The 25,980-nt window shown below is 37.9% G+C and overlaps 3 protein-coding genes across 3 annotated transcripts; all 3 read right to left on the bottom strand.

The window, feature by feature from the left end:
- Positions 1 to 1,151: 1,151 nt before the first annotated feature.
- On the bottom strand, positions 1,152 to 4,881 carry LOC104234010 (3-hydroxy-3-methylglutaryl coenzyme A reductase 1-like). Its single transcript, XM_009787503.2, has 4 exons — positions 3,781 to 4,881; positions 2,776 to 2,957; positions 2,002 to 2,348; positions 1,152 to 1,820 (listed from the first exon to the last, which is right to left on the bottom strand). The coding sequence occupies exons 1-4, from the start codon at positions 4,776 to 4,778 to the stop codon at positions 1,578 to 1,580; spliced, it is 1,770 nt and encodes a 589-aa protein (XP_009785805.1). The 5' UTR covers positions 4,779 to 4,881; the 3' UTR covers positions 1,152 to 1,577.
- Positions 4,882 to 14,990: 10,109 nt separating this feature from the next.
- LOC138890616 (secreted RxLR effector protein 161-like) lies at positions 14,991 to 15,373 on the bottom strand. The gene is made up of 2 exons (XM_070174018.1): positions 15,207 to 15,373; positions 14,991 to 15,129 (listed from the first exon to the last, which is right to left on the bottom strand). Exons 1-2 carry the CDS (start codon positions 15,371 to 15,373, stop codon positions 14,991 to 14,993), a joined length of 306 nt encoding a protein of 101 aa, XP_070030119.1.
- A 5,728-nt stretch (positions 15,374 to 21,101) lies between these two features.
- Positions 21,102 to 21,731, bottom strand: LOC138890615 (uncharacterized). The gene has a single exon (XM_070174017.1). The coding sequence runs from the start codon at positions 21,729 to 21,731 to the stop codon at positions 21,102 to 21,104; it is 630 nt and encodes a 209-aa protein (XP_070030118.1).
- Positions 21,732 to 25,980: the final 4,249 nt, after the last annotated feature.

Genomic DNA, 25,980 nt, shown 5'->3' with positions numbered 1-25,980 from the left:
CACAAGATATTAAAAAAAAAAAAAAAAAAAAAAAAAACACTTGTTCCACCAAAAAATTGTTGGCACGGCACCAACAACTGACATGCAACATGTAGCGGGAGTGAATGGGTCCAAGATGACTAACTGACAGGTAGGAAAATCGACTATAGTTCTTAACTGGGGCTCCTCTACGGCTCCACCATACTTTTTTATGTGACACTCTCGCCTCTTGAATTATTATTGATTAATTGATAAATGTATATACAAAAGAAATGTACCATTAATTCGATATAAACATGTGCAGAAAGTGCCAGACATCATATCATGCATATTGCATAAACATGATAAAGTTGGACCCATCACTTTTTTAGTGGACTGCAGAACTCGAGAGAAATTCAAAAATAGCGGGATACTGGAGTTCCAGCATAAGTATGTTTGAACTCCAACATATTATATTGGAGTTCCAGCATATGATGGAGTTCCAGCATAAGTACACTAGAATTCCAGCATAATATACTGGAGTTCCAGCAAGTATAATTGTTCAGTATAATATACTGGAGTCAACAAAATATACCGATCCAGCATAATATGCTGGAGTCCATACACAGGTGCACCGAACTCCAGTATATTATGCTGGACCGATTTCTGTTGCAGCAAAATAGTGGCTATTTTTCATTGACTTCGTAAACGCTGACTATTTTTGAATGACCAGTCCGAAAACTGACTATAATGTGCTATTTTTATGCAGGACTCGGTCCCCCTTAGCAGGCCAATACATATGGTTTAGTCATGCATCGCAATACCTAATTTACAGCCATTGATTTGCTAATATTCCAATGGTAGAACAGTAGCATTGTAAATACAATTCCACTTGCCATACGTAAATTGTTGGAAGAAAGTTGTTCGCTTTAACTTTCCGGGAGAGCCTGTTATCGAATGGAAGGGTGATGTGACAGAACCAACAAGAAAGTTTATTTCTTATCTTAAGGCTCGAAAGATGATCATAAAATGCCGTTTCTATCATTGGTGAAGGGGCAAAATCAGACTAATAAATTCTAAAAACAAATGTTCATTAGTTACAATATTTAGCAGTAGCTTCCAGCTCTAATTGCATCAATCACCTTTCATTTGGTTCTTTTCTCAAGGACCAGAATACTACTTTAGCAAAAGCCTTTGAACAATAGAGCCTAATGTATTGAACGAAACTTACAAATTCCTTCACTTGGTACTTACACATTACCAAACTGTACAATGAAATAATAACAAATATCAAAATCTCCAGAACATCCCAGAAATAACAATACACCAATGCTGAAAATTTAGAATAAATACTGATCAAAGAAAGGGGATAAGCAAGATTGGGTTACAAAATACAACTTGTATAATGCTTCAGCGGGGACACTGAAGTAAAGTCAACCGTGTGAGTTCAGTCTACTTCCTTGAACTCACATGCTTGCAAAAAGTTACAGCTAACGCAGATTGCAGAAGCAGATGGGCATTTTTCGCTCCACCCCCTACGTCGATTACAACTTTAACTTCTAGTCTCCTTGCACTCTTTCAAGTTGATTAGCCAGAAACTTGCTAACGATTTCAATATTCTATGAGGTAATTGTGCTCATATCCCTGCTTGATCTGTTATATTTCATGTGGCTTTTAACAAGCTGACCAGCTGCAATGGCAGACATCAATGACAGCTCCCCAGCCAAAACAGAACCCGCTACTATGTTTGCCAGGAGCCTCGAGTTCGCTGCAGGGGATTCTCTGCATGCACCCTTAACACCGAGCAGATTCAGGCAGGCCGATTGAGAAGCAAGTTGAGTCCCACCACCAACAGTACCAACCTAGGCAAACCATGCTTGTTTATAAGAATAATAATACATCTCAAGAACCAAAATTTAGAATGAGCAAGAGACATTTCTATCAGAAGGAAATTTTTGCAGCACATGGCTTTGTGAGGTGTAAACTGACTTTCCCCCGTATAAGGCTACCAAAGACAAAAATATACTTTAGAATGGAAATTACCTCAATGCAAGGCATGGTCACGGATACGTGAATATCCTTTCCATCATTGATCGCCTCCATCATGGTAATGCAATGAGAGCTCTCTATATTTTGCGCTGGATCCTGCCCAGTGGCTATGAAAATGGCAGAGACAATATTGGCAGCATGGGCATTAAATCCACCAAGAGAACCAGCAATAGCAGAGCCAGTAAGATTTTTGATCGTGTTCAGCTCTACAAGAGCAGATACAGAAGTTTTCAATACTTTCTCCACCACTTCTCCAGATATCATTGCTTCACAGACAACTGACTTTCCACGCCCTTGAATCCAGTTCACAGCAGCAGGCTTCTTATCAGAACAGAAATTCCCTGCGACATGAGACAAGTAGCAGTCAGTTAAAAAGATATACAAGCAAGCTGCATAGAGATGCAAGAGCTTCATCGGTGTTTATGAAAAATACAACCAGCTTTCAAACGACCTTCTCTCAAAGTTCACCTGCATACACCTACGAGCTTAATTTAGAAACATTCTGCCAATTTTGGGCACCTCAAAGCAAGAAATGACATTTTAGGTACGCGTAACTGGGAAGAGAACTCGTAGTTGACAAAAACAGCCAATGATTAGATAATCAAATCAATAGCGATGTTTTCATGAATTTCAGAAAGACTTGTTGCAAAATAATAGCTTACTTAGTTAACTTTCAGGGTGATCCCAAGTGACACGTAGAGGCCCCAGCACAAAAAAGATATATTAATCGCATCAAGACATCATTGGATAGAAGTCCCAATAGCTTACCAGATATACCAACTACATCCATGTCTGGGAACTCATCCTGAAGAAACTCGAGAACATTCTGAACACCCTTCGATACCATGTTCATTCCCATGGCATCCCCCGTGCCACAGCTGAACCTGATGTAAAGATTTCTCCCTGCAAGTGAGCACTGAATCTTTTGGAGCCTGGCAAATCTGCTGGATCTGCGTCCATATAGGAAGAATATGGAATGCCACGAATCAGGAAGATGACCAACACAATAGTACAAGTTTACAACAACTACTATTAGGAAGCCTCAACCATAATCTTGTTGTACAGGAATATGAATCATCATTATTCAATTTGCTTGATTTAGACTGATCTCAATTAAATATTAAAATAGTTTGGGCTGCTCTGTTTTCTACATTCTATAGAGACCTACAATTCGCTGAGCATACTAAAAAGACCCCTAGTAAATACTGGACCTAAAGCAAGTTTACTAACATGACTAAGTCTTGATCCCTACTAGTTGGTATTGCTTATATGAATTTCTTGCACTTTTATTGTGTTTTATTTTTCTCTAAAGTGTGGCATTGCTTCCAATGCAATAACTACTTATTGAGCAGTGAAGAACTAAATATTCAAGTTCATGATGCTCAACATAGAACAGAGCCGAACCATATCAAACTGGTTGCATCTCAAGGAAACATTAAAATTTGTTAACAAAATGCAGAATTAATGAGCTGATATTTTGATAAGGTAATGCAGAGTTAATGAACTGAATAGTGTATACATAAAGCCAATATCTCATTTATGAATGAAAAAGTCACCATCACCTAACAGTAATGCAAATTTAACCCCCAAAAAGAATCAAAATTTAAAAAATTTGTAGATTTCAGCAGGAAGTTGCCAGTAATCTAAACCTAGGTTGTAAAGACTTGCACCTTTTCAGAAAAAAACAACCAAAAATACGATATTTTTAGGGACCAAGAAAGCAATAGCACAAATTTAAAGCTGAATTAAATTTTCTGAGGAAAAGGTGCTTACTTGTTGAAAACCATGGCTAAGGTATCAAAATTAGCAGGGTCCTCCAAGAAAAAGAACAATTCCGACGCCCTGCTGGCCGTCGGGAACTTCACAACTGGAGCCCTCGTCATCCCGTCCCTAAAAAGAATGCTAGTAGCTCCCCCAGAAGCATAAATAGCCTTACAACCTCTGTTAGTACTTGCAACTAAACACCCTTCCGTAGTCGCCATGGGAACGGAATATTCACATCCGTTAAGCAACAAGGGCCCAGCAATCCCCACTGGGATTTGAACGTACCCTATCGGCATCTCACAGCACTGCCCTAAAATCGACTGGTAATCAAAACCGTCAAGTGGTAAACCGGTCAGAGACCTCCCCGTAATCCTCTGAACCGCTTCACGACGAACAGAAGCAGCTCGGTAACAATCCCCGAGCCTAGATTCAAGGGAATACGAAGGAATGTCACCGGAAACAACGGATTTAACAAGGTCTTCGTCATCCTGAGAGGGAAGAGGCACCGGAGGATCCATAAAATTGGATACAGGAGCCGAAATGGAGGAATTATCAAGGGCGGCGGGACAAGGAACAGGTCGGCGGCGGGGGCGGCGATCTTCGTCGAGAAGGAAGCGACTGTTTTCCTCTTCGTCTTCAATATCCCAAGCGTCGTGAGAGGCACGTGCAATAAATGACTGAACAAAATCAATGCCGAAGAATCCAAGGAGGTAAATGAAAGAGGCAATGAGAGAGAGAATGGCGGCGAGTTCGGAGAGAGTAACAACGTGGAGAGGGGTGGAGTTACGGATCTTGTCACGCCATCGATGTAGAAGGTAATAAGCAACAGAAAAAAAGAGGGTGAAGAAAATGCCGTTGGTTAGGTATAAAGGGAGAGGAAGGGCATCGGAAGCTTTAGGGGCAGGGGAAGGAGAACGACGGAGAGCGGCGGAGGAAGCTCTTTGAGGGTGGTGTTGAAGATGGTGATTCCGGTGAGAAGGCTTGGGAGGTCTCCGACGGACATCCATATTCCGGCAGAGAAGAAAAGAGAATAGAAAATTTTGAAAAAGGAGGAGCGGAGGAGCGATGAATTCGGGAAAATTGGAGAGAAAAGTTTATAATAAGAGAAAGAGGGCTATTGGTAGGGACAGGCTACAGCTGATACACCATGTGCTGGCACTTTGTTGGGCGCATTTTTCAACTATAACCACTATTTAGTCTTTGGCCTCTATTTTCTGTCTCCATCTTCTTCTTCTTTTCCGGTTCTTTTGTTTAATTAATGACCCAAAATAGTAAAAATAGCAAGGTATAGCTAGTTTTCGGGCTGGTCATTCAAAAATAATCAGCGTTTATCAAATTAATAACAAATAGTCACTATTTTGCTATAACAGATATCGGTCCATCATAATATACTGGAGTTCGGTGCACTTGTGTATGAACTTCCAGCATATTATGCTGGATCGGTATACTTTGCTGGCTCCTGTATAATATACTGGAGACCGGAGCACCAATGCTCCAAACTCCAGTATATTATGCTGAAGTATCTTTCCGGATTTTGAAGAGTGTTTTCGTTCAGATTTATCTTTACATGAAAAGTGGCTAATTTTTTATTATTTTTCAAAACTGGCTATTTTTGAACGACCACTTGTAAATCTGGCTATTTTTGAATTTCTCAATTACACAAATATCAATTTTGGTAACAGTAGTTGTTGATCAATAAATTACACACCATGAAATTTTCAACCTTCAGTATGTATAGTTATTTTCTTAATTAAATACTATGATATTTTCATTTTTTTTTAATTTCTAAGTTTAAAATAAAATACTGATAACTTAACTTTGTGTACTCCTTAGAAATATAATATTTAGTTTTACATTGAAATGACTCCCTCCATCCCATTTTTTGATAAATAGTTTGTCCGAGTATGAGTTTAAGAAGTAAAGCACGCATTTGATATGTAAATCAAATATGTAAAGTATCAGAATTATTCCGTAAAATATAAACATGATGGTGAGAGTTTAGTATGAATTTTTAATTTTAAGAGTTTATTATGAATTTTTAACTTTTTCTTTCTTAATAAAAAAATAAAATTTATATTATGTGTGTTCCTACAAGTTATGTCATTAAATAAAACGGGATACTAAATTAAATATAAAGTATCAAAATTGTTCCGTAAAATGTAAAACACCATGTTGAGAGTTTAGTATGAATTTTTATTTTTTTCTTTCTTAATAAAAAATAATTTTTATATCACGTGTGTTCCTACAAGTTACGTCATTAAGTAAAACGGAATGCAACAACAACATAATCAGTATAGTCCTATAACTGAGTTCTGAAGAGGGTAAAGTATACGCAGACCTTACCCCTATCTTAAAAATGCAAAGAGATTATTTCCGATAGACCCTCGGTTCATACTTTTTGTCAAGAATACTAAAATTAAATAATTTTTCGGAATAAAAATTTATCACTTTAATTTTCTTGTGACATTGAAAAAGAGACTATATCATATAAAACAAGTCGAGAATAAATTGCTTTGGTCCAGTAATTCGGGCTCGTCGTTCTTTTTCCATAATGAGAAGATAAATATACGTGTTACTTCCTTGTTAAGTAGTGTGTAGTGATGAAACTAGGGGTGGGCATCGGTCGGTTCGGTTTGGTTTTGAACATTATCGGTTTTGCCTATCGATTATCGGTTTACAAATATCATAACCCGATAACCAAATCGATAAGATATTGGTTATCGGTTATCGGTTAATCGGTTATATATCGTTATCGGTTCGATTATCGGTTTACCCGATAAGATAAAACAACTAAAAAAATTGCAATATATAAAACAAAGAAATCAAACTGCCAAAACGTGTAAACTGCCAACTTTTGTTGTTTCTTAACAAAAGCACGCTCCCACTTCTGTGCAGTATCTACTGATGTCTGGCGGAGAACTGGTGGTGAGTCTTGCGTCTTGACTCTTTGGGGCTGCGACGGAAACAAGAATGAGAATTGAGAGACAAACGACTGAAGAGGGAATTAGGAAAATAAATAACCCTAGTATATACTTAAGGGTAAATTAGTAAATTACATCATTCTTATTGGGTTATCGGTTTTTACCCAATAACAAAAATGCAAATCGAGCCCGAACCGATAACCTGATAAAAAAAATTTAACCCGTTACCGAACCGTTAACCCAATAACCCAATACCGATAACCCAATAAAGAATTAACGGTTTAGGTTATCGGTTTTACCCGATATATGTCCACCCCTAGATGAAACCAGTTAGAGGAGAAAAAAGATATTTTTAAATTGTGATTGGTAAGGATGTCACTCTGATGGTCTGACCACAAACTTCAATAGTCCTACATACGACATGGTACATGCGGGTTTATTTATTCTTTCCTCGACCATCAAAACTTATAACTTAAGGGGTCGTTTCGTTTAGATATAAAATATTACAAGGATTGCCATATAAATTATTTCTTGTTGAATTCTTATATCCCATTTGGATATATATATTTTTTCCTTTTTTCCAAAAAAAAATTTTTTTTTTTTCGAAATCAGTGTTTGTTCATAAAATTTTCAATTTTTGCTTGACGATGCATTTTGAAAATTTTCGAAAATTTGAAAAACTCCAAAAAATTGTTTTTCAAAATTTTCACTCAAATCACTCACAAAACTTCAAAAACAACCCAAACTGAAATTTATGTCCAAACACAACTCTAAATTTCAAATACAATTTTCACTTGAAATTATTTTTTCACCATTTTTTGGAATTTTACAATTCTTATGTCCAAACGCCTACTTAGTTTAATAGATTACGAATGTAACAACCCAACTTATTAGTAATATTGTCCGCTCTTAACCTAGGCACTCACGGGTTTAAAACGAGTCACTGTAAAAATTGCATGATGGTCGCCCCTTTTAACTTGTACCCATTTTGTTTTTCTGTTTGCATCCGCACCCGATTTTTTATTAAAAGCATTTTTAAAATACGATTTTGCCCTTCTTTAATAAAAGACTACTTTCCCTCCAAGTATACTGCATTCTCTTGTCTTTGTCTCTCTCTGCTTCTTCGCGATTTTTTATTTTTCTCTAAAATCAAACGGTTTTTGCCATTGCATTCTGCTTGATTTTGCAGCTATTTCTGATTTTAATGGTTGCTTTTATACATTGCATTAACAGTGTATGAGGTTTTAATTTAGGATCAGTTTTATGATTTAATTTCTGGGTTTTTTGTTGTTGTTGATAGTAATCTTAGTTGAATTGTTTTTCATTTTTATTTGTGCTAAAATAGTTTCATAAAATTTGATCAATGCATTAGTTTTATAGGTTTTACTTTTACGATTAATATTTTTAGATTTTTTGAAAATGTATTTCTGTTTTTATGAGAATGATATATCTTCTTCAGTAATTTTTAGAGACTGATCACGCCCAACTATGCCTTTTTCAAAAATATATTTCATCAAAAACACATTTTCAAACCTGTGCAGTAAAATAATATATAGACCAATAACATCAGTAAAGGAAACAAGACAAGTAATATTGGGAGGGGGACATGTTGAGGGGATCACAAGATAAAGAATCAAAGCAGTGATAAGAACTTGGTCAACCAATATGCCTTAAACCGATAGAAACAAGTAAACACGGTAAAGAAAACTGCACGGCATCACCCTTCGTGCTTTTACGCTCAACCTCACCATATGAATCAAATAGAAATGGCACAGCATCACCCTTCGTGCATTAACTCTCTCGTAACATGGCACGACATCACCATTCATGTATTAGCACTCACAATATGGTACGGCATCACCCTTCATGCATTATCACTTACAAAATATGGCACGGCATCACCCTTCGTGCATTAACACTCTCCCTCACCAAAATAAGGAATAATTGATAGAATATATGAGTCCACCAAACTATATAGAGACCAGGTCCTATATAGGTTTCCACGGATAATGCTAATGCAACAGTAAATAAATAGAACATGGAACTATTACGTGGAAAAATCCTTGCTCAAGAGGATAAAAAAACCACGACCTATACTGGTAGAATTTCAACTTCACTATGAGCAATCTTTAGATTACAACATTGCAATCTAGGAATTAAACTCTTAATCCCTCCCTAACTTGTAATACACCTATTACAAAAACTTCAACTCATGACTAACTCTAGTCACGAGACAAACAGTAAAGGTTTATGGTTTACAACGGGTTCCTATGTAAAGCTACTAGATAAACAAAGTAGGAATTACAATGAAGAACTATTACAAAGTTACAACTCAACTAAGGACATATAAGACACTTGTTGTAGGAACTGATCCGTAGTAGTGTTGTACTTTGTTCTTGATGCACTTGAGAATTGAATGCTTGATTGTGAGATGCTTGAATGCTTGAATAAAATCTCAAGCGTTCAAGTGATGTTTTGTTGTAATGTTTATTGTTAATACAACATGGATAACATCACTTGAATGATGTAATCACTTCGTTGGTCAATGAGAAATGATTGTTGTACTGTGCTGCACTGTTTGCGTATACAGTGCAGGCAGTCACTTTCCAGCTGTAGACAATTGACTTCGTACTATGTCAGGGGAACCCAAGGGGATCAAGTTCATGTATTGATTCTTTATCTTCTGAAGTCATAGCAACTCACATTAGCTTGAGGCCGTTGATTGAGTTGTGTACCAAGTGTATCAGGTTCCCTATCTGGTTCTTTGATAGTAAGTTTGTTAGATCATGAAAACATAAACCTAAGGTACTATAAACCCATCAATTTTCCCCTTTTTGATGATGAAAAACTTAGATATTGACAATCATGTTTAGAGCAATAAAAATCAGATAAAGTGACAGGAACTTCACAAGTTCTCCCTGACTTTGTGCTTCCCCCTTAATTAGATCCCATGCTTTAATTTATCTCATACTTTCCCCTTTGGTATCATTAAAAATACATAAGCAAGTAATCAGCATATAGAAATCTAGCCTAGCTAACTCATGTCACATATGTGCACACAACATTATAGAAAAGAGAAGCACAGAAACATGACATTTACAGCAAATGATGAGAGTCTCCATTAATTTTATAAAACATAAGCCTTTACTATTACAGCAAAGGTAGATTTGGACCGTTAAAAGCGGGAGCAGTACAAGTGAATTCCATCCGTACCACAAAAGAAAACAAAAACAACTACCACAAAGTCATCAAAACAAAAGAGATAAATGGGAAACTGGTCACTGGTCATTGGAGGATTAGCCTATGAGACACTAGAGGAAGAGGGCTTAGAAGCAACAACAAGAGTATTGAGAATGAGATCAATTCGAGCATTTGCAAACATTTGCTCTACGAGCAGTTTCTCCCTTAGGTTCTCAACCTGTTGCCTGAGATCAGCATTTTCTTTGGTCAGACGAGCAACCTCTGCACTTGATGAACTGGAGTACCTGGTGCCTCTTGAGCCTGACTTAACTAAGTCTCTAGAATGGCATTCCTTGCTTTCAACCTCCTGATCTGCTCAGTAGCACTGTTCTGAGCATTGATAAGCTGTGAGATCGCCGAAGTGCTTCCTACCCCTCCAAATTTTTCAACACACTCACATTCCTCTAGAGTAGAAGGTCTGCTTCTTGGTCCCCATCTTGGCCTGTCCCAAAGGCACATTAAAGAATTTGAAGACATGTGTGAGAAGAAATCCATAGGGGAGACCATGATTTCCATTTTGAATGCTGCCACCTTTTGCATTGTTCAATCATTATGGCTAGCAGATTAACAGCTCGAAACCCATCCATTGCTTCCATCAGATACAGATCACACTTGGATGTGATAGACCTCCTCTCAGTGCGAGGTAGAAGAACCTTGTTCACCAACTCAAACAATAGCTGAAAATCAGAAAGCAAAGCTTACTTATGCACCTGTTCCCCCCGTTGCACTGCTCCCTCCTTAACTATAGCATGCCTAAAATTTGAGCCACAATCATCTCTAACAGAAGATAGACCATCAACAGGAACCTTAAGTATGTCTCCTAGTAGAGTAGAGTCCATAACAATGTATAAGTCATTTACTAGAGCACAGATATGGTTGGATTCAACAATGAATAGTTCAGTATAGAAACTTTAGACCTCATCCTCATAAACCTTGGGCACATCCACTTTGAACAGATGTCCCCACTGTTGAAATTCGACCATCTCAAATATTTGCCTCATACCATCCATCTCAGATATTTCTGGGTCAAATATGCGACCCCATAGTACTTTCTGGTACCTCAACCTTTCTTTACCAGACACACTTCCACTTTTCACTTTCTTCACAGGATCGGGTTCCTTCACATTCTCCAATTTTCTTTTACTAGACTTACCCTTTCCACTCGATTTTACTAGAACATCATCATCAGACATTGACTCTTCAACCAACACTTGCTTCAACTTGTCACTGCTTTTCACGGACTTTTTACTGGGCGTTCCAACAGCCTCCTTTGAAGCACTTTCAGCAGATTGTTTTTTTTCTGAGATCTCTTGGCAAAGGAACTTGGTTCCTCTTGAGCTTCCTCATCCACTTCTACTACCGGAATGTTCTTGTCACAAACAATCTCTCCATCCTTCACCAGCCTCTTTTTCTTCTTCATGCTATCCTTTTACTCTTCTTCAAGGCAGACTTAAGAGCCTTCTTTTTCTGCAACCTCGTAGTAAGTTGCTTAAGAGAGGGCTCAAGAGTGGCTACTGGCCTTCTTCTATCAATGAACATACTCAGAGCAACATCATCCTAATTTTCTTCATCACTGGATCTCATAACATGAGCCACTACTTCCAAAGGCTCATTATCAAAGTGAGGAGAAGGAACAGGGTCGAAACTGACCTGGGAAGAAGATTCCTGACCTGTTTCCTCAGGAGAGGGGTCAGGTCCTTCAAGAGACTTAGGCATAGTAGATGTTTCCTTATTCACTATTCTTTTAGCAGAGACGGCCAATATGTTTTCTATGGCCTCTCTCTCCTGAGATTCCAATGGTGCAACAGTATCCGAGACAGGAATACCCGTATACTGATCAACATCGTCCTCGTAGACCTTTTCTGCCTGTGGAGTCTCACTCTTTTCTTCATCTTTGCTTTGTTCTTTGAGAATCTCAGGCGACAGAAAAGAGATACTATCGATTTTAGGGATTTCTGAGTTCTCAACACTTAGAGGAAGAGTGTGGTCTGAGGGAGTGGTGAGAGAGAGGGAGGGTGAAGGATAATCAGGTTTAGGTGCTTCAATTTCAACAATGGTGGAAGGGGGAATGTTGAGAGGTGTTTCTTTAGGAATAGAGGAGTCGATGGTTTTCTTTTCAATGGTGGGAAGGATTGTTTGATCTTCAGCCATAGTACATGATTAGTTTGGAAGTTCTGGAGAGGCTAAGAAAGAGAGAGGTGAGCGTTCAAGGTTTGGAAATGCGAGGGTTTTAATGAAGAAAGAGGCAATTATGAGGGAGAGAGAAACGGGTTCTGAAACGGCGGTAGATGTGTGGGAAGATGCAATGTTTCAGAGGGAAGTGAAAGGATTCGAATGAAAAGACGTGACATACAGAATCTAAAAATATTGATGATGTGGCACTAAATTTTTATTTCTTTTTGAGATATATATGAGAAAAACACAAGACTACTAACCTGTGGTACAAAAACCAGGTTCTTGACCGGTCTTTCAAAAATTCTCAATCCTCTTTTACCGCTCATGCATTGCCTCAGCAGCTTCTATAATCATCATGCATGTCTAGCTGTAACGGTATAGAAGTGAGTTAGACTTGGCCGGAAAACACTTCAGCTAATTTTACCTGTCTGTGATTTTCATAGCCATATAGTAGGAATCGGGTTCTCAATTAGGCTTTATTAGCCCGAGTGCCAGCCTGTTTCTCTCAAAGTGTTCTCTGCTCAGGGCTTTGGTGAAGATATCTGCAATTTGGTTTTCTGTGCTACAAAACTTCATACAGATAAGACAATTTTCCACATTGTCTCTGAGAAAATGATGTCTCACATTAATGTGCTTGGTTCTTTTATGTTGGACTAGATTTTTGGCCATGTTGAGTGCATTTGTGTTATCACGCAGAAGAGGCACACAGTCAGTGTTACACCCCACAATATTATGATAATGTTACATCCTGCAGTATTACATTACGATGATGTTACGCTTTGCAGTATTAAGTTACGACAATGTTACACCCTGCAGTATTACATTACGGTGATGTTATGTTTTGCAGTATTAAATTACGACGACGTTGCACCCTGTAGTATTGTACGTTGAATTTGTCGTAAGGTAATTGACATCAGTCCAAGTAAAAGATTATTTGGAGATTATAATGATTATGCTATTTCAAGCAAGTGATGAGTAAATTCGTGAAGGTGAGAGGGGAAGCAAGTCAAGGAAAATAAATTTTCGTCCAAGCTTGACATGTTGGATAAAATACAGCTCGAGATAAAATACCTGATATTTATGGACTAGTGTCATACAAGGTAGCACATGACCATGATAGTAAAGTGTATAAGGTGTATTTAAAGTAAGTAGTATTTTAAGTAATTTGAGATAATTCTTAATTACGTGGAAAATTGGGTAATTGTGGATTTTAGTGGGAAATTAATTATGTAACAAAGGTAATTGAGTAAATTAAGACATTTTGGATAAGGAGTTAAATCTCCCAATGTCGCAGCACGTCAAAGTCCATTTGATGACTCTTAAATTTGTGTTATAAGGTGGCAAATGAAGATATAATGACGGCTTAGTCACCACATAAGTATGACCCACACCTAAGGACTTAAAAAAGACTATCTAAAATCATTTTAAACCTCTACAATCACAAGGAAAGCTTTAGCAAAGTTCTTGGATTTTGAATAATAAAAACAACATTTTCATTCTCAAAAAAAAGAACTACATCAGATTCCTACAAAATTCCTTACCAAAACTCTACAATGAGATTCTAAAACATTATTTTAACACGTGATTCTTTCAAGTAATTCTTACAAGATTTCAACCAAATTTCTTGCAACCAAATAATTCCAATGAGAATTGTTAGAACCGTAGCAACATAAAATTTTGCGATTCTAAAGGAGTACGGTGCAACCTTTTCCAAGAATATTATACGTATTTTTTCCTACCCTAGGTACGTTAAGGTTATCTCTTCTTTCTTTTTGGCATGATCTATACGACACAAACGAAACAAGTAAATGCATAAATTTCATAAATGGCTCTATTCATAGAAGTATTAGAGATATCTATGTTCTTGAATTTCCATGTGTCATAATATTTTATCATCTGTTCATGGGTCTCAGAAAATATGAAAGTTGAAAGAGTTTACTTTACAAAATTACTCAAAGGCAAAATGCTCTTATGATATTTCGAAAGATTTTATTAACGTACTTTTCATGCATTGCATTCATGTACATTGACCCATGACCAGATGATGTTATGTACGCGTATATATATATGTATATGGGATATGGGAAAGGTTATGGCGTTATATACGCACCACCACCTGATCAGCTGGTATACGTTGATAAATTTGCCCACAGTGGCCGAGATGATATGATGGGACGCCCTTAGAGGCTGATGATATTATGAAACATGTACTTATGCATGACATGACAATCATAGCATATGCATGACACTATAATTATTTCATGATTTACAAAGTTATCTAGACTTACAGGTGGAGTCCTTTACTCTACATTTCCTCGTTGTCTGTTATGTACTTATTTATGTGCCTTACATACTCAGTACATTATTCGTACTGACGTCCCTTTCCCTGAGGACGCTGTGTTTCATGCCCGCAGGTCTCGATAGACAGGTTAAGAGCCCTCAAAGTAGGCCATCAGCTCAGCAGAAGATGTTGGTGCGCTCCATGTGCTTCGGAGTTGCTTCTTTGGTTAGTATGAGTTAGATGTGTATTGTTTGGTATGGCGGGACTTTGTCCCGACCTTAATGAAAATTATGTATTCTTAGAAGCTTGTAAACAGATGTCATGTACGTAAAATATGGTATGGCCTTGTCGGCCTATGTTCAGTATACGAGTGGTTATTTTGGTCTTATAGGCCCTTATGTATTATGTATAAGTTGGTATTACATGTTGTACTCTACTTATATCACGTCAGCCTTTCGGCTCAGTTACCTATAATAGTATGACACGAAAAAATACGTTATGTTGGTACTCGGTTGAGTAGGGTACTGGGTGCCCATCACGGCCCATTGGTTTGGGTTGTGATAGTCAGTGTACACTCCAAAGTCTTCCAACTGCTGTTTGATCTATAGAAACTGAGCACAGCAGGAAGCTGCATCAACATTTTCTGCCTCAGCTGTTGAAAGAGCTACTGAATTTTGCTTCCTTGTGCCCCATAAAATAAGACATGATCCTAGGAAGTGAGCCATTCTAGATTTGTTTTTCCTGTCCATTTAGATAACCTGCATAAGTCAGCATCATCATACCCAAAAATATTAAAATTGTCACCTGGCGGGTAGTACAGAACCAGGTCATGTGTTCCTTTAAGATATCTCATAATTCTTTTGGCAGCCTTCAGATGAGATTCCTTGGGATTTGACTGAAACCTTGCACATAGTCCCATATTGATAACAATATCTGGCCTACTTACAGTAAGATAGAGGAGAGATCCAATGATGCCTCTATACATTGTTTAATTCATTAGAAAGCCAGATTCGTCCATATCAAGTCGAGTAGCAGTGACAATGGAAGTGTCAATCACTTTTGATGCTTCTATGTTAAACCTTTTCAGAAGTTCTTTGATATACTTCTGATGACTAATGAATGTTCCCTTTGTGGACTGCTTCACTTGAAGACCCAAGAAGAAATTCAACTCACTCATCATGCTCATCTCAAACTCACCTCCCATGAGTTTTGCAAATTCCTCACATAGTAAATCAGCTGTTTCCCCAAAAATGATATCATCAACATATACCTAAACAACGAGCAGGCCCCTTCCTCGTTTCTTCAGAAATAAAGTGTTGCCAATTTTTCCTCTTGTAAAACCATTTTCTAAGAGAAACTTTAATAACCTTTTATACCAAGCTCGAGGAGCCTACTTCAACCATACAGTGCCTTGTCCAATTTGAACACATGATCGGGGTGTTCGTGACATTCAAAACCTGGAGGCTGCTTTACATAGACTTCTTCCTTGAGGAAACCATTCAGAAATGCATTTTTGACATCCATTTGGGATAGAGTGAATTCCATATGTGATGTAAAGGCAATGAGGATTCTGATAGCTTCCATACGAGCAATAGGAGCAAAAGTTTCATCATAATCAATTCCTTCCTTCTGATTGTAACCCTGGATAACTAACCTTACCTTATTCCTTGTAGTGTTCCCATGTTCATCAAGCTTGTTCCTGAATACCCACCTGGTTTCTATGATGGTACGATCTGAGGGTCTAGGTACTAGGTGCCACACTTTGTTCCTTTCAAATTGATGCAGCTCATCTTGCATAGGTGTGATCCAGTCTGCATTTTTTAAGGCTTCGTTAATGTTTTTAGGCTCTATTTGGGAAAGAAAAGCTGAGAAGGCAAGTGACTTTTTAACTTTTGATCTGGTTTGGACTTCTAAATCTGGAGGAGTAATTATGTTTTCAAGAGGATGGGAGCTTTTATGTTTCCAGTTGGGCACTTGAGCTTCATTTGTAGAGGAGCTGGGTAATCCTGACTGGTTCCCTTTGTATCCTTCTTTCAGCTACATGTGAAGTACTTTGAACTGCATCAACCACTCTTTCTTCAGCTTTAGTGGTTGTAATAGTAGTACTTGGTTCCTCTCCAGCTAATGAGGAAGAGACTACATTTTCTTCACTTGACTCATCATATCTGCCTTTCCATTTGCCATATCAATAACCTCACCTGGAACCAGCAGAGGCTCTCCATCTTGATCATCCTTGTTGCTTTTCTCACAGGAGAGGTAGGACTCATCAAAGATTATGTGTACACTCTCCTCAACACACTGAGTCCACTTGTTGTATACATTGTAGGCTTTACTTTGGGAGAAATATCCCAAAAAGATTCCTTCATCACTCTTGGCATAAAATTTTGCAAGCTGATCATTTCCATTGTTGAGAACATAACATTTGCACCCAAATGTTCTTAACTGATTCAACTTGGGCTTCCTTCCATTCAACAACTCATAGGGATTTTTGTTCAAGAGAGACCTAATCATGCACCTGTTCACCAAGTAGTAGGCAGTGTTAATGACTTCAGCCCAGAAGTTCTTAGCAATCCCACTATTGATCAACATTGTTCTTGCCATTTCTTCAAGGGTTCTGTCCTTCCTTTCCACAACTCCGTTTTGTTGTGGAGTTCTTGGGGCTGAGAAGTTGTGAGTCATGTCATTCTCGTTGCAGAATTCATCAAACTTAGCATTGTCAAATTCTATTCCATGATCTCATTTAATACATGCTACTTTTGATTCCATCTTCACTTGAATTTTCTTCACAAAGGCTACAAAAACTTAAAATCTCTCATCATTTGTTCTAAGGAACAGAGTCTAAGTGAATCTAGAGTAGTCATCCACTATCACAAAGATATATCTTTTTTCTCCCTTGCTTTGCACTCTCATAGGACCACATAGATCCATATGAAGGAGATCAAGTGTTTTTGAGGTGTTGACATCCTTCTTTGGCTTGAATGAGGATTTCATATGCTTCCCTCTAGCGCAGTCATCACAAACCTTGTGCTCTTTGAACTTTGACTTGGGCAGACCACGAACCAGGTCGTTCTGAACCAACTTATTCAGTAGAGAGAAGATTGCATGCCCCAGTCTTCTGTGCCAAAGTTCAACATCATCATCAACTGCTTTCAAGCAACTCATATCACCACTTTGTAGGGACTCAAAATCAGTAACGTAGATATTCTTGTATCTTTTGGCCACAAGTACCACTTCACCAGTTACTAGATTTGTAACTGTGCATATTTTGTACAAGAACTCTACCTTGTTTCCTTTATCACATATCTGAGAGACACTCAAGAGACTGTACTTAAGACCATTGACATAGTACATATTCTCAATTGAGTGAGTGAGTGATTTTTCAATTTTTCCAACACCAAGAATGTACCTTTTTTTCCCATTTCCAAAGAAAATACTCCCTCCTTGCAGGATTGTTAGTGAAAGAAAGTCCATGTTATTCTCAGTCATGTGCTTTGAGCATCCACTATCCATGAACTATTGTTGACTGCTTCCTTTCACTATTCCCTGCACAAGAAAATCAAGGGTTAAATTTAGGAACCCAAGAAAGTTTGGGTCCTTTTTAATAAACAAGAGGATGAATAAGTGTTCTTCTAGTCCATGCAGGTAACATGCGCCTTTTATGGGTGGCACCTGGTCCTCTTTTAGTAGTTACTCTTTGTTGATACCCAATTTTTCTCTATGTATTTTCTATATGCAAAATAACTTCAAAATAGCATATTTATATATACATATATAAGCATGTCCAAATGTTTTATTATTTTTTCATAATTTTTATTGATTTATTTTCCCCCTTTTATCCATAAAATCTCAATAATTATTTCCAAAATTTATTATCTTGATAATTCATCTATTAAATTTTTATATTTATGCCGAAAGATGGCTAAAATAATTTTTACATATTTTTACAATTTCATTTAGTATTTTTAAAGCTAAATTGCACACAATTGCAATATAAGCCATTTTAAGGTTTAATTGTGTCTTATATTCATAAAATTGAGTCTTGTATTTTTAAATTTTAGTATTGTTAATCTATTTTCAGAAGCTATTGACTATTTTTTATAAATAAAAAAAGTAAAATTGGTTATTTAAATAACAGCCCATTTGTATTTCATTTATAGCCTAAATTAGACCCCAAATTTCCCAACCCAATTCCAATTAAAATCCACCCCTAACCCTTTTAAAACTGACCCAAACCCGGATCCCCACCTACACCTTTTAATTTAGGTCGTTGATCATTCAGATCAACTGCCACCATTTCACCTTACCATTTTTAACCCAAAACGACCCCTAAACCTAAATCATTTCTACCAACCCGCCGCTCTTGAATCCCTTCTCCTCTCAAACTCTCTCTGAAAACCTAAGGTTAACCCTAGCCGTTGCCACCCAAATCTACCCTAATCCCCTTTGATCTTCACCTAATCCATGGACTCCCATGGCTGTTTGAGAGATGTACCTGTCTCCTATAGCTCCTGGTCATTTCTTTTCGTGATTTCATGGACAGATCTCAAAGGGATCTAGTCCAGTCTTGGCTCAACTTCTATCTATGGCCTTTTCCCGGCCACCCATGACCGATCAAGTCAGATCCATGGCCTTTCCGGCTAGATCGGTAACTTTTCAAAGTCTTTTCTCACTTTTTATTCTAACTTTAAGAGCTTTCCGATTTCTTTTAGATCTGTCTTAGATTTGTGGATGTTATGAACTTCTTAATGTTTACTCAAAGGTTCTTTGATTTTCTTTCAAAGTGACTCTTCGTTTTCAAATTAGGTTTTCTTAAACTCTTTTTAAAAGATCTCTTCTCCGATTTTCAGTATTGTTTTATGATTCTACTATGTTTAATCGATTTGTTCATATTTTTCTTCTACCTGGTTCATCGTGTCGAAACCCTAGGTATTTTTGGATTCTGAAGCTGTCTTTGTTTGTCTTGCATATATACTGGTCTCGACTGAGTTCTTTGTGTTTGGATCCTTTTCTTTGTTTAACTTGACTGATTCTAAAAGTTCTTACCTTTTTAACTCAGCTCTGTCAAAACCCTAATTCCTTATAAATTTTTCTTTCTCTTCACTTATTGCTATATGTTTAAAGACTTTTCTTGTTTTTGTGTGTTGATCTCCTTGCTATGTGCTAGACCGTTTCCTTCATTTTTTTGGTTTTATGTGACTACTTGACTTTGTGGACTACTGTGCTTCGAGTAGGTTTCTTTTACTACTGGGTCCTAGCTTTGGCAATATGGTTGGCCTCGCATGTCTGATACTCTTGTTCATTCTTCTCTATTTATATGGCAAAGTGCAGAATCATGATTCTTTCTTGATTGATCTTGATTACCTCAAGTTACGACTGATTGCAAATATTTTCTCATAAATCCCTGGTTTCACTCCTTTTGTTTAAATTGATTGATTCCTTTCCTTTTCTGTGATGTTTAACCTTTGTTGAACCCTTTCCCCAATTAAGTATATTTTGTACTTAGACTTAATTATTTACTCTATACTTTTAATATCCCCTATAGGGTCAAAAATCAATCTTTCTCAAATTAGTTTTCTTTCCTTAATTATTCCTACCAGTGTCTGTTTGAATAGTAATTCCTTAATTAAAGGAAAGTACTTGTATTAATTGATTCTGATTGTAATTATCTCCATGTTTGTGTTAAAACTATACTTGTTACCTTATTTTTCTACCCGTTTTGAAAGCTATAAATACCTTACCCTCTCTTCTCTAAAGACACGAACAACTGAGTTCAGAACATACACTTACACACTCAAAACTCTCTCTTTCTCTACTACTACATGTGTTACTACTTTGTCTAGCCGACTGAAAGCCAAGGCTAGACTGTGGAAGCCTACTTGCTTTACCTTTCTGCACTTTGCTTTCTCAACTGGTATGTCCTAGTTAATTTTAAAACTTCAACAACAACACGATTCTTTAATTGTTTTAGTTTCTCTCATTCTTGGTCTACTTCTGCTTGTAATTCTGTTGTGAAACCTGCAATCAAGTTACATTAGTCTCTCCTTCCTCTTTAGATTAATGCACTCCCCTGTGTGTGTTTTAAAGCATATTTTGTCAATCACTTATTATGTAATTGCTACCTTTATGAATCCCAAACCCCTATGCCCTCTATGTGTTTACGTTCTTTTGGCTGGTTTGTGTTCATACCAGTATCAGCCATTACTGTGCATGTCTAAACCAGACCCCTGTTGGGGTCATGTGCTTATAGACAAGTGTCTCCCCAAAATCCCTTTGACCCTCCTTGTATGACTACTGATTCTGTGTGTGATCCTATCTTGGGAGTTTGAGTTTTGTTTACTACTACAACTGCTTTCAATCCCCTCTGTAAACACGTGATTTTTGCTTCCCTTTGACCCCTCATGCAGTTGTCACCTACATCATCTTCTTCTTTAGACTCACTGGAAAAATCTCCCCATGCTGAAGAGCTTGCTTCACAACATTGTCAGCGACATTCTTTCTTTTGAAGCGTTTATCAGGAACCGGATTCCTCTTGGCTGCTTTGTCAGAGTTATGTTTGAAGTGTTCTTGCTTCAGGAGAGGACAATTTTTAATGAAATGCCCTGACTTTCCACACTTATGACAGAGGTCATAGTTCTTTGGCTTGCTAGAGTTGCCCATCTTTGGTATACCTCCATTCCTTCTAACCATTTTCTGAAATATTCTGGTTAAGTAAGCTATGTCACTATCCTCACCACTTGAGTCATTACTTTCTGCCTTGAGTACCAGCTCTTTTTCCTTCTTTGGTTCTCTTCTTTCAATGTCCTTCTTCTTCTTCTTCTTCTTCTCCCAACCAGCTCATCTATAGTCAGCTCTTGCATATCCTTTGCTTCAGTAATGACATTCACTTTACTCTCCCATGAGCTGGGCAAAACACTGAGAATTTTCCTCACGAGCTTGTTCCCAGGAATGATTTCACCAAGCGAGTGTAACTCATTTATGATGTAAGTGAATCGAGTATGCATGTCTTGAATGGATTCATCATCCTTCATTCTGAAGAGCTCATACTCAGTGGTGAGCATGTCAATCTTAGATTGCTTTAATTGAGTAGTTCCTTCATGTGCTGTTTGTAATGCTTCCCATATCTCTTTGGCAGATTGGCAAGCTGAAATCCTATTGTATTCATCGGGACCTATACCACACACCAAAATTTTCTTGGCACAAATTTTTTTCTCCACAACCTTCATGTTAGCATCGTTGTATTCTTTCCTTGTCTTAGGCACTGTCACAGCAGGGTCTCCGACCTTTTCTGTAGGGACATAAGGACGATCACATATAACATCCCACAACTCGGAGTCTTCAGCCATGATAAAATCATGCATCCTTGTCTTCCACCACCCGTAATATTAGCCATTGAACCTGGATGGTTTATAGGTAGACTGACCCTCTTCAAAGTTCGGTGGAGCAGCCATAAGGATCCTTTCTAGGTTTTAACTTGATAGAAGGACTTGCTCTGATACCAATTGATAGAATATATGAGTCCACCAAACTATATAGAGACCAGGTCCTATATAGGTTTCCACAGATAACGTTGATGCAATAGTAAGTAAATGGAGCATGGAACTTTTACGTGGAAAAATCTCTGCTCAAGGGGATAAAAAAATCACGACCTACACTAGTAGGATTTCAACTTCACTATGAGCAATCTTTATATTACAACCTATGCAATCTAGGAATTAAACTCTTAGTCCCTCTCTAACTTGTAATACACCTATTACAAGCTACTTTGCAATATATTTATTACAAAGACTTTAATTCATGACTAACTCTAGTCATGACACAAACACTAAAGGTTTATGGTTTACAAGGGGTTCCTAAGTAAAACTTCTAGATAAGCAAAGTAGGAATTACAATGAAGAACAATTACAAAGTTACAACTCAACTAAGACATACAAGACACTTGTTGTAGGAACTGGTCCGTAATAGTGTTGTACTTTGTTCTTGATGCACTTGAGAATTGAATGCTTGATTGTCAGATGCTTGAATGCTTGGATAAAATCTCAAGTATTCAAGTGATGTTTTATTGTAATGTTATTGTTAATACAACATGGATGACATCACTTGAATGATATAATCACTTGGTTGGTCAATGAGAAGTGACTGTTGTACTATACTACACTATTTGCATGTACAGTGCAGGCAGTCACTTTCCAGCTGTAGACAGTTGACTTCGTACTGCTGTCAGGGGAACCTAAGGGGATCAAGTCCCTGTGTTGATTCTTTATCTTCTGAATTTATAGCAACTCACATTAGCTTGAGTGCGTTGATTAAGTTGTGTACCAAGTGTATCATGTTCCTTATTTGGTTTTTTGACAGCAAGTTTGTTAGATTATCAAAACATGAAGCTAAGGTACTGTAAAGAAGGGAGCACTGACGAGGAAGAGAAGAGAGAGAACAGTCAAAGGTATAAGGTAGCTAGGAAGGAAGCGAAGATGGCAGTGACGGAGGTTAAGACGACAACTTTTACTCGTCTGTATGAGGAACTAAGGAACAAAGGTGGGGAGAAGAAGTTATTCCGACTCGCTAAGGTGAGAGAGAGGACAACTCGGGATCTGGACCAAGTGAGGTGCATAAAAGATGATGACGACAAAGTTTTGATAGGAGATGACCAGATTAAGAGGAGGTGGCAGACCTACTTTCATAAACTTCTAAGTGAAGAAAGGGATCAAGATATTATACTTGGGGAATAGAGGAATGCCGACAATCACCATGAATCAAGTAATTGTAGGGATATTGAGATCGATGAAGTCATGGAGGCAATGCGTAAGATGAGAAGGGGCAGAGCTACCGGGCCAGACGAAATTCCGGTTGAACTGTGGAGGTGTGTGGGTAGAGCAGGCTTGGAATGGCTTACTGCATTGTTTAGTGTTATATTCAAGACTAATAGGATGCCTGAAGAGTGGAGGTGGAGTACAATGGTCCCGTTGTATAAGAACAAAGGTGATGTCCAGAGCTGTAACAACTATAGGGGCATCAAATTACTAAGTCATACCATGAAAGTTTGGGAGAGAGTGGTAGAAATGAGAGTGCGAAGGACGGTGTCTATTTCAGACAACCAGTTCGGGTTCATGCCGGGGCGATCTACCACAGAAGCTATCCACCTTATTAGGAGGATGGTGGAACAGTACAGGGATAGGAAGAAGGATCTCCACATGGTGTTTATTGATCTGGAGAAAGCGTACGATAAGGTTCCTAGGAAGGTCTTATGGAGCTGCTTAGAGGATAAAGGGGTCCCGAGTAACTATATTAGGGTGATTAAAGACATGTATGATGGAGCTAAGACTCGGGTTAGGACAGTAGGAGGCGACTCTGAACACTTTCCAGTTATTACGGGGTTGCACCAAGGGTCTGCGCTCAGCCCATTCCTATTTGCCCTGGTGATGGATGCACTGACTCATCATATTCAAGGGGAGGTGCCATGGTGCATGCTATTTGCTGATGACATTATTCTAATTGACGAGACACGAGGCGGCGTCAACGAGAGGCTAGAGATTTGGAGACATGCTCTTGAGTCTAAAGGTTTCAAGTTGAGCAGGACGAAGACGGAATACCTCGAGTGCAAATTTAGAGTTGAGCCGACGGAAGCGGGAGTTAAAGTGAGGCTTGACTCTCAAGTCATTCCCAAGAGGGGTAGTTTCAAGTACCTTGGATCGGTTATTTATGGGATCGGGGAGATTGTCGAGGATGTCACACACCGTATAGGGGTGAGGTGGATGAAGTGGAGGTTAGCGTCGGGAGTCTTGTGTGACAAGAAAGTGCCACCGTTACTAAAAGGTAAGTTTTATAGAGCAGTGGTTAGGCCTGCAATATTATATGGAACTGAATGTTGGCCGGTAAAGAACTCACACATCCAGAAGATGAAAGTATCAGAGATGAGGATGTTGAAGTGGATGTGCGGGCATACAAGGATGGATAAGATTAGGAATAAAGATATTCGAGAGAAGGTGGGCGTGGTCCCCATGGAGGACAAGATGCGGGAAGTAAGACTCAGATGGTTCGGGCACATTCAGAGGAGGAGCACTGATGCACCGGTGAGAAGATGTGAGCAACTGGCTGTAGTGGGCACGCGGAGAGGTAGAGGGCGACCTAAGAAGTATTTGGGAGAGGTGATCAGACAGGACATGGCGCGACTTAGGATTACTGAGGACATGGCCCTTGACAAGGAATTATGGAGGTCGAGCATTAAGGTTGTAGGTTAAGGGAAAGTTGTGAATATTTCTACAACACAATAGGGTGAGACTAGCCAGTTAGGAGTTAGACTAAGAATGTCATTGGTCGTCTATTGATGCAGGGCTTTACCTGTTAGTTTTTACTATACCAGCCATCTATTTCGTATTTCGTATTCTGTATTTCATATCTCTATATTGCTGTTATTTTATTATACATTTTTATGGTACTAATATATCGGCTCTTGTTGCTTTTTTGAGCCGAGGGTCTCCTGGAAACAGCCTCTCTACCCATCGGGGTAGGGGTAAGGTCTGCGTACATATTACCCTCCCCAGACCCCACTTGTGGGATTATACTGGGTCGTTGTTGTTGTTGTTGTTGTAAAGCTAAGGTACTGTAAACCCATCAATAATAATAGCAGGGAGATAGAAATGACAACAACAAGTCTTACTTCAACATTGGATTCTACAATATAAACCTCAATTTTGAGTTAACATTCAGTCAATACCAAGGTCCGTAAACATAATAAGATTGCTCAACATAACAAGTAGCTAGTCTAAACATGGATAATACGATCAAAGAAACAACAATTGCAAGAATAGGACCCACTTGCATGTTATAACTCGACAACAACACATAGGTATTCGTCACCCCACCTATACATTGTACTCAACATTCAAACACATTTAAAAATTAAAAGTCTATGATTACTTTTCAACCAAGAAATAAGTTTTCTTGCAATTGTGAAGGTTAGATTCGTTATTTAAATGTTTTTAATCCATGCACTTCCTCTTGATGGATAAGTGTTAAAAATATAAATATAACATAAGTATATAATTTGATGTAAATAACTAATACGAGTAAATTTTTTAATATGAGTAAATAATTTGTAATGCGAGTAAATACATTTCCTTTTTTCTCTTATATTAGAAGCAACAGTTGAGGTTCTTCACTAGCCTGTTTCATCAACATGCCTAGTTCACAAAGTGTGTTGTACAACTAGGCCCCACCTAAACTTTGTGATTTATGTTTGGTCCTAATTGTAGAGAAATCCTTAGAAACCTATTTAAAAAAATTAAAATATCAGTTTTTGCAAGTAATGATTGCTCAAAATTGATGCATGGTAGGGTGACTGCTGAATGAATAAATAGGAGAATTTCTTGGTTGTATAATTTAAATTAATCTAATTTACAATGACTTTCATTGTTGCGATGGTACAGTCTGCTGAAATTCTATAAAACCTTTATAGTAACTTGTCTTATTTAGTTTTCTCTGAGAGTAAGGCCTCTTCAATTTCAGTTCTACTACCACTATCATTATAATATTTTCATGATACCATCGCAAGCTGTAGTGGATTTGTAGAGAAAAAGAACAAATTTTCAATTTTTC

Source organism: Nicotiana sylvestris, chromosome 4 (genome assembly GCF_000393655.2).
Source record: "Nicotiana sylvestris chromosome 4, ASM39365v2, whole genome shotgun sequence".
NCBI lineage: Eukaryota > Viridiplantae > Streptophyta > Magnoliopsida > Solanales > Solanaceae > Nicotiana > Nicotiana sylvestris.
The sequence above is the reverse complement of the archived record's forward strand: the minus strand, read 5'-3'. Positions and strand labels throughout refer to the sequence as shown.

What these genes read in the sequence shown, in the direction of transcription:
- LOC138890616 (XM_070174018.1), bottom strand. Translation starts at nt 15,373, where the DNA reads ATGTATAGAGGCATCATTGGATCTCTCCTCTATCTTACTGTAAGTAGG. An exon ending in GGAACACATGACCTGGTTCT is followed by an intron (nt 15,130 to 15,206) that starts GTACTACCCGCC and finishes CTAAATGGACAG; the next exon opens with GAAAAACAAATCTAGAATGG.
- LOC138890615 (XM_070174017.1), bottom strand. Translation starts at nt 21,731, where the DNA reads ATGGCTGAAGACTCCGAGTTGTGGGATGTTATATGTGATCGTCCTTAT.
- LOC104234010 (XM_009787503.2), bottom strand. Translation starts at nt 4,778, where the DNA reads ATGGATGTCCGTCGGAGACCTCCCAAGCCTTCTCACCGGAATCACCAT. An exon ending in TTAGCCATGGTTTTCAACAA is followed by an intron (nt 2,958 to 3,780) that starts GTAAGCACCTTT and finishes ATATGGACGCAG; the next exon opens with ATCCAGCAGATTTGCCAGGC. An exon ending in GGATGTAGTTGGTATATCTG is followed by an intron (nt 2,349 to 2,775) that starts GTAAGCTATTGG and finishes CTCATGTCGCAG; the next exon opens with GGAATTTCTGTTCTGATAAG.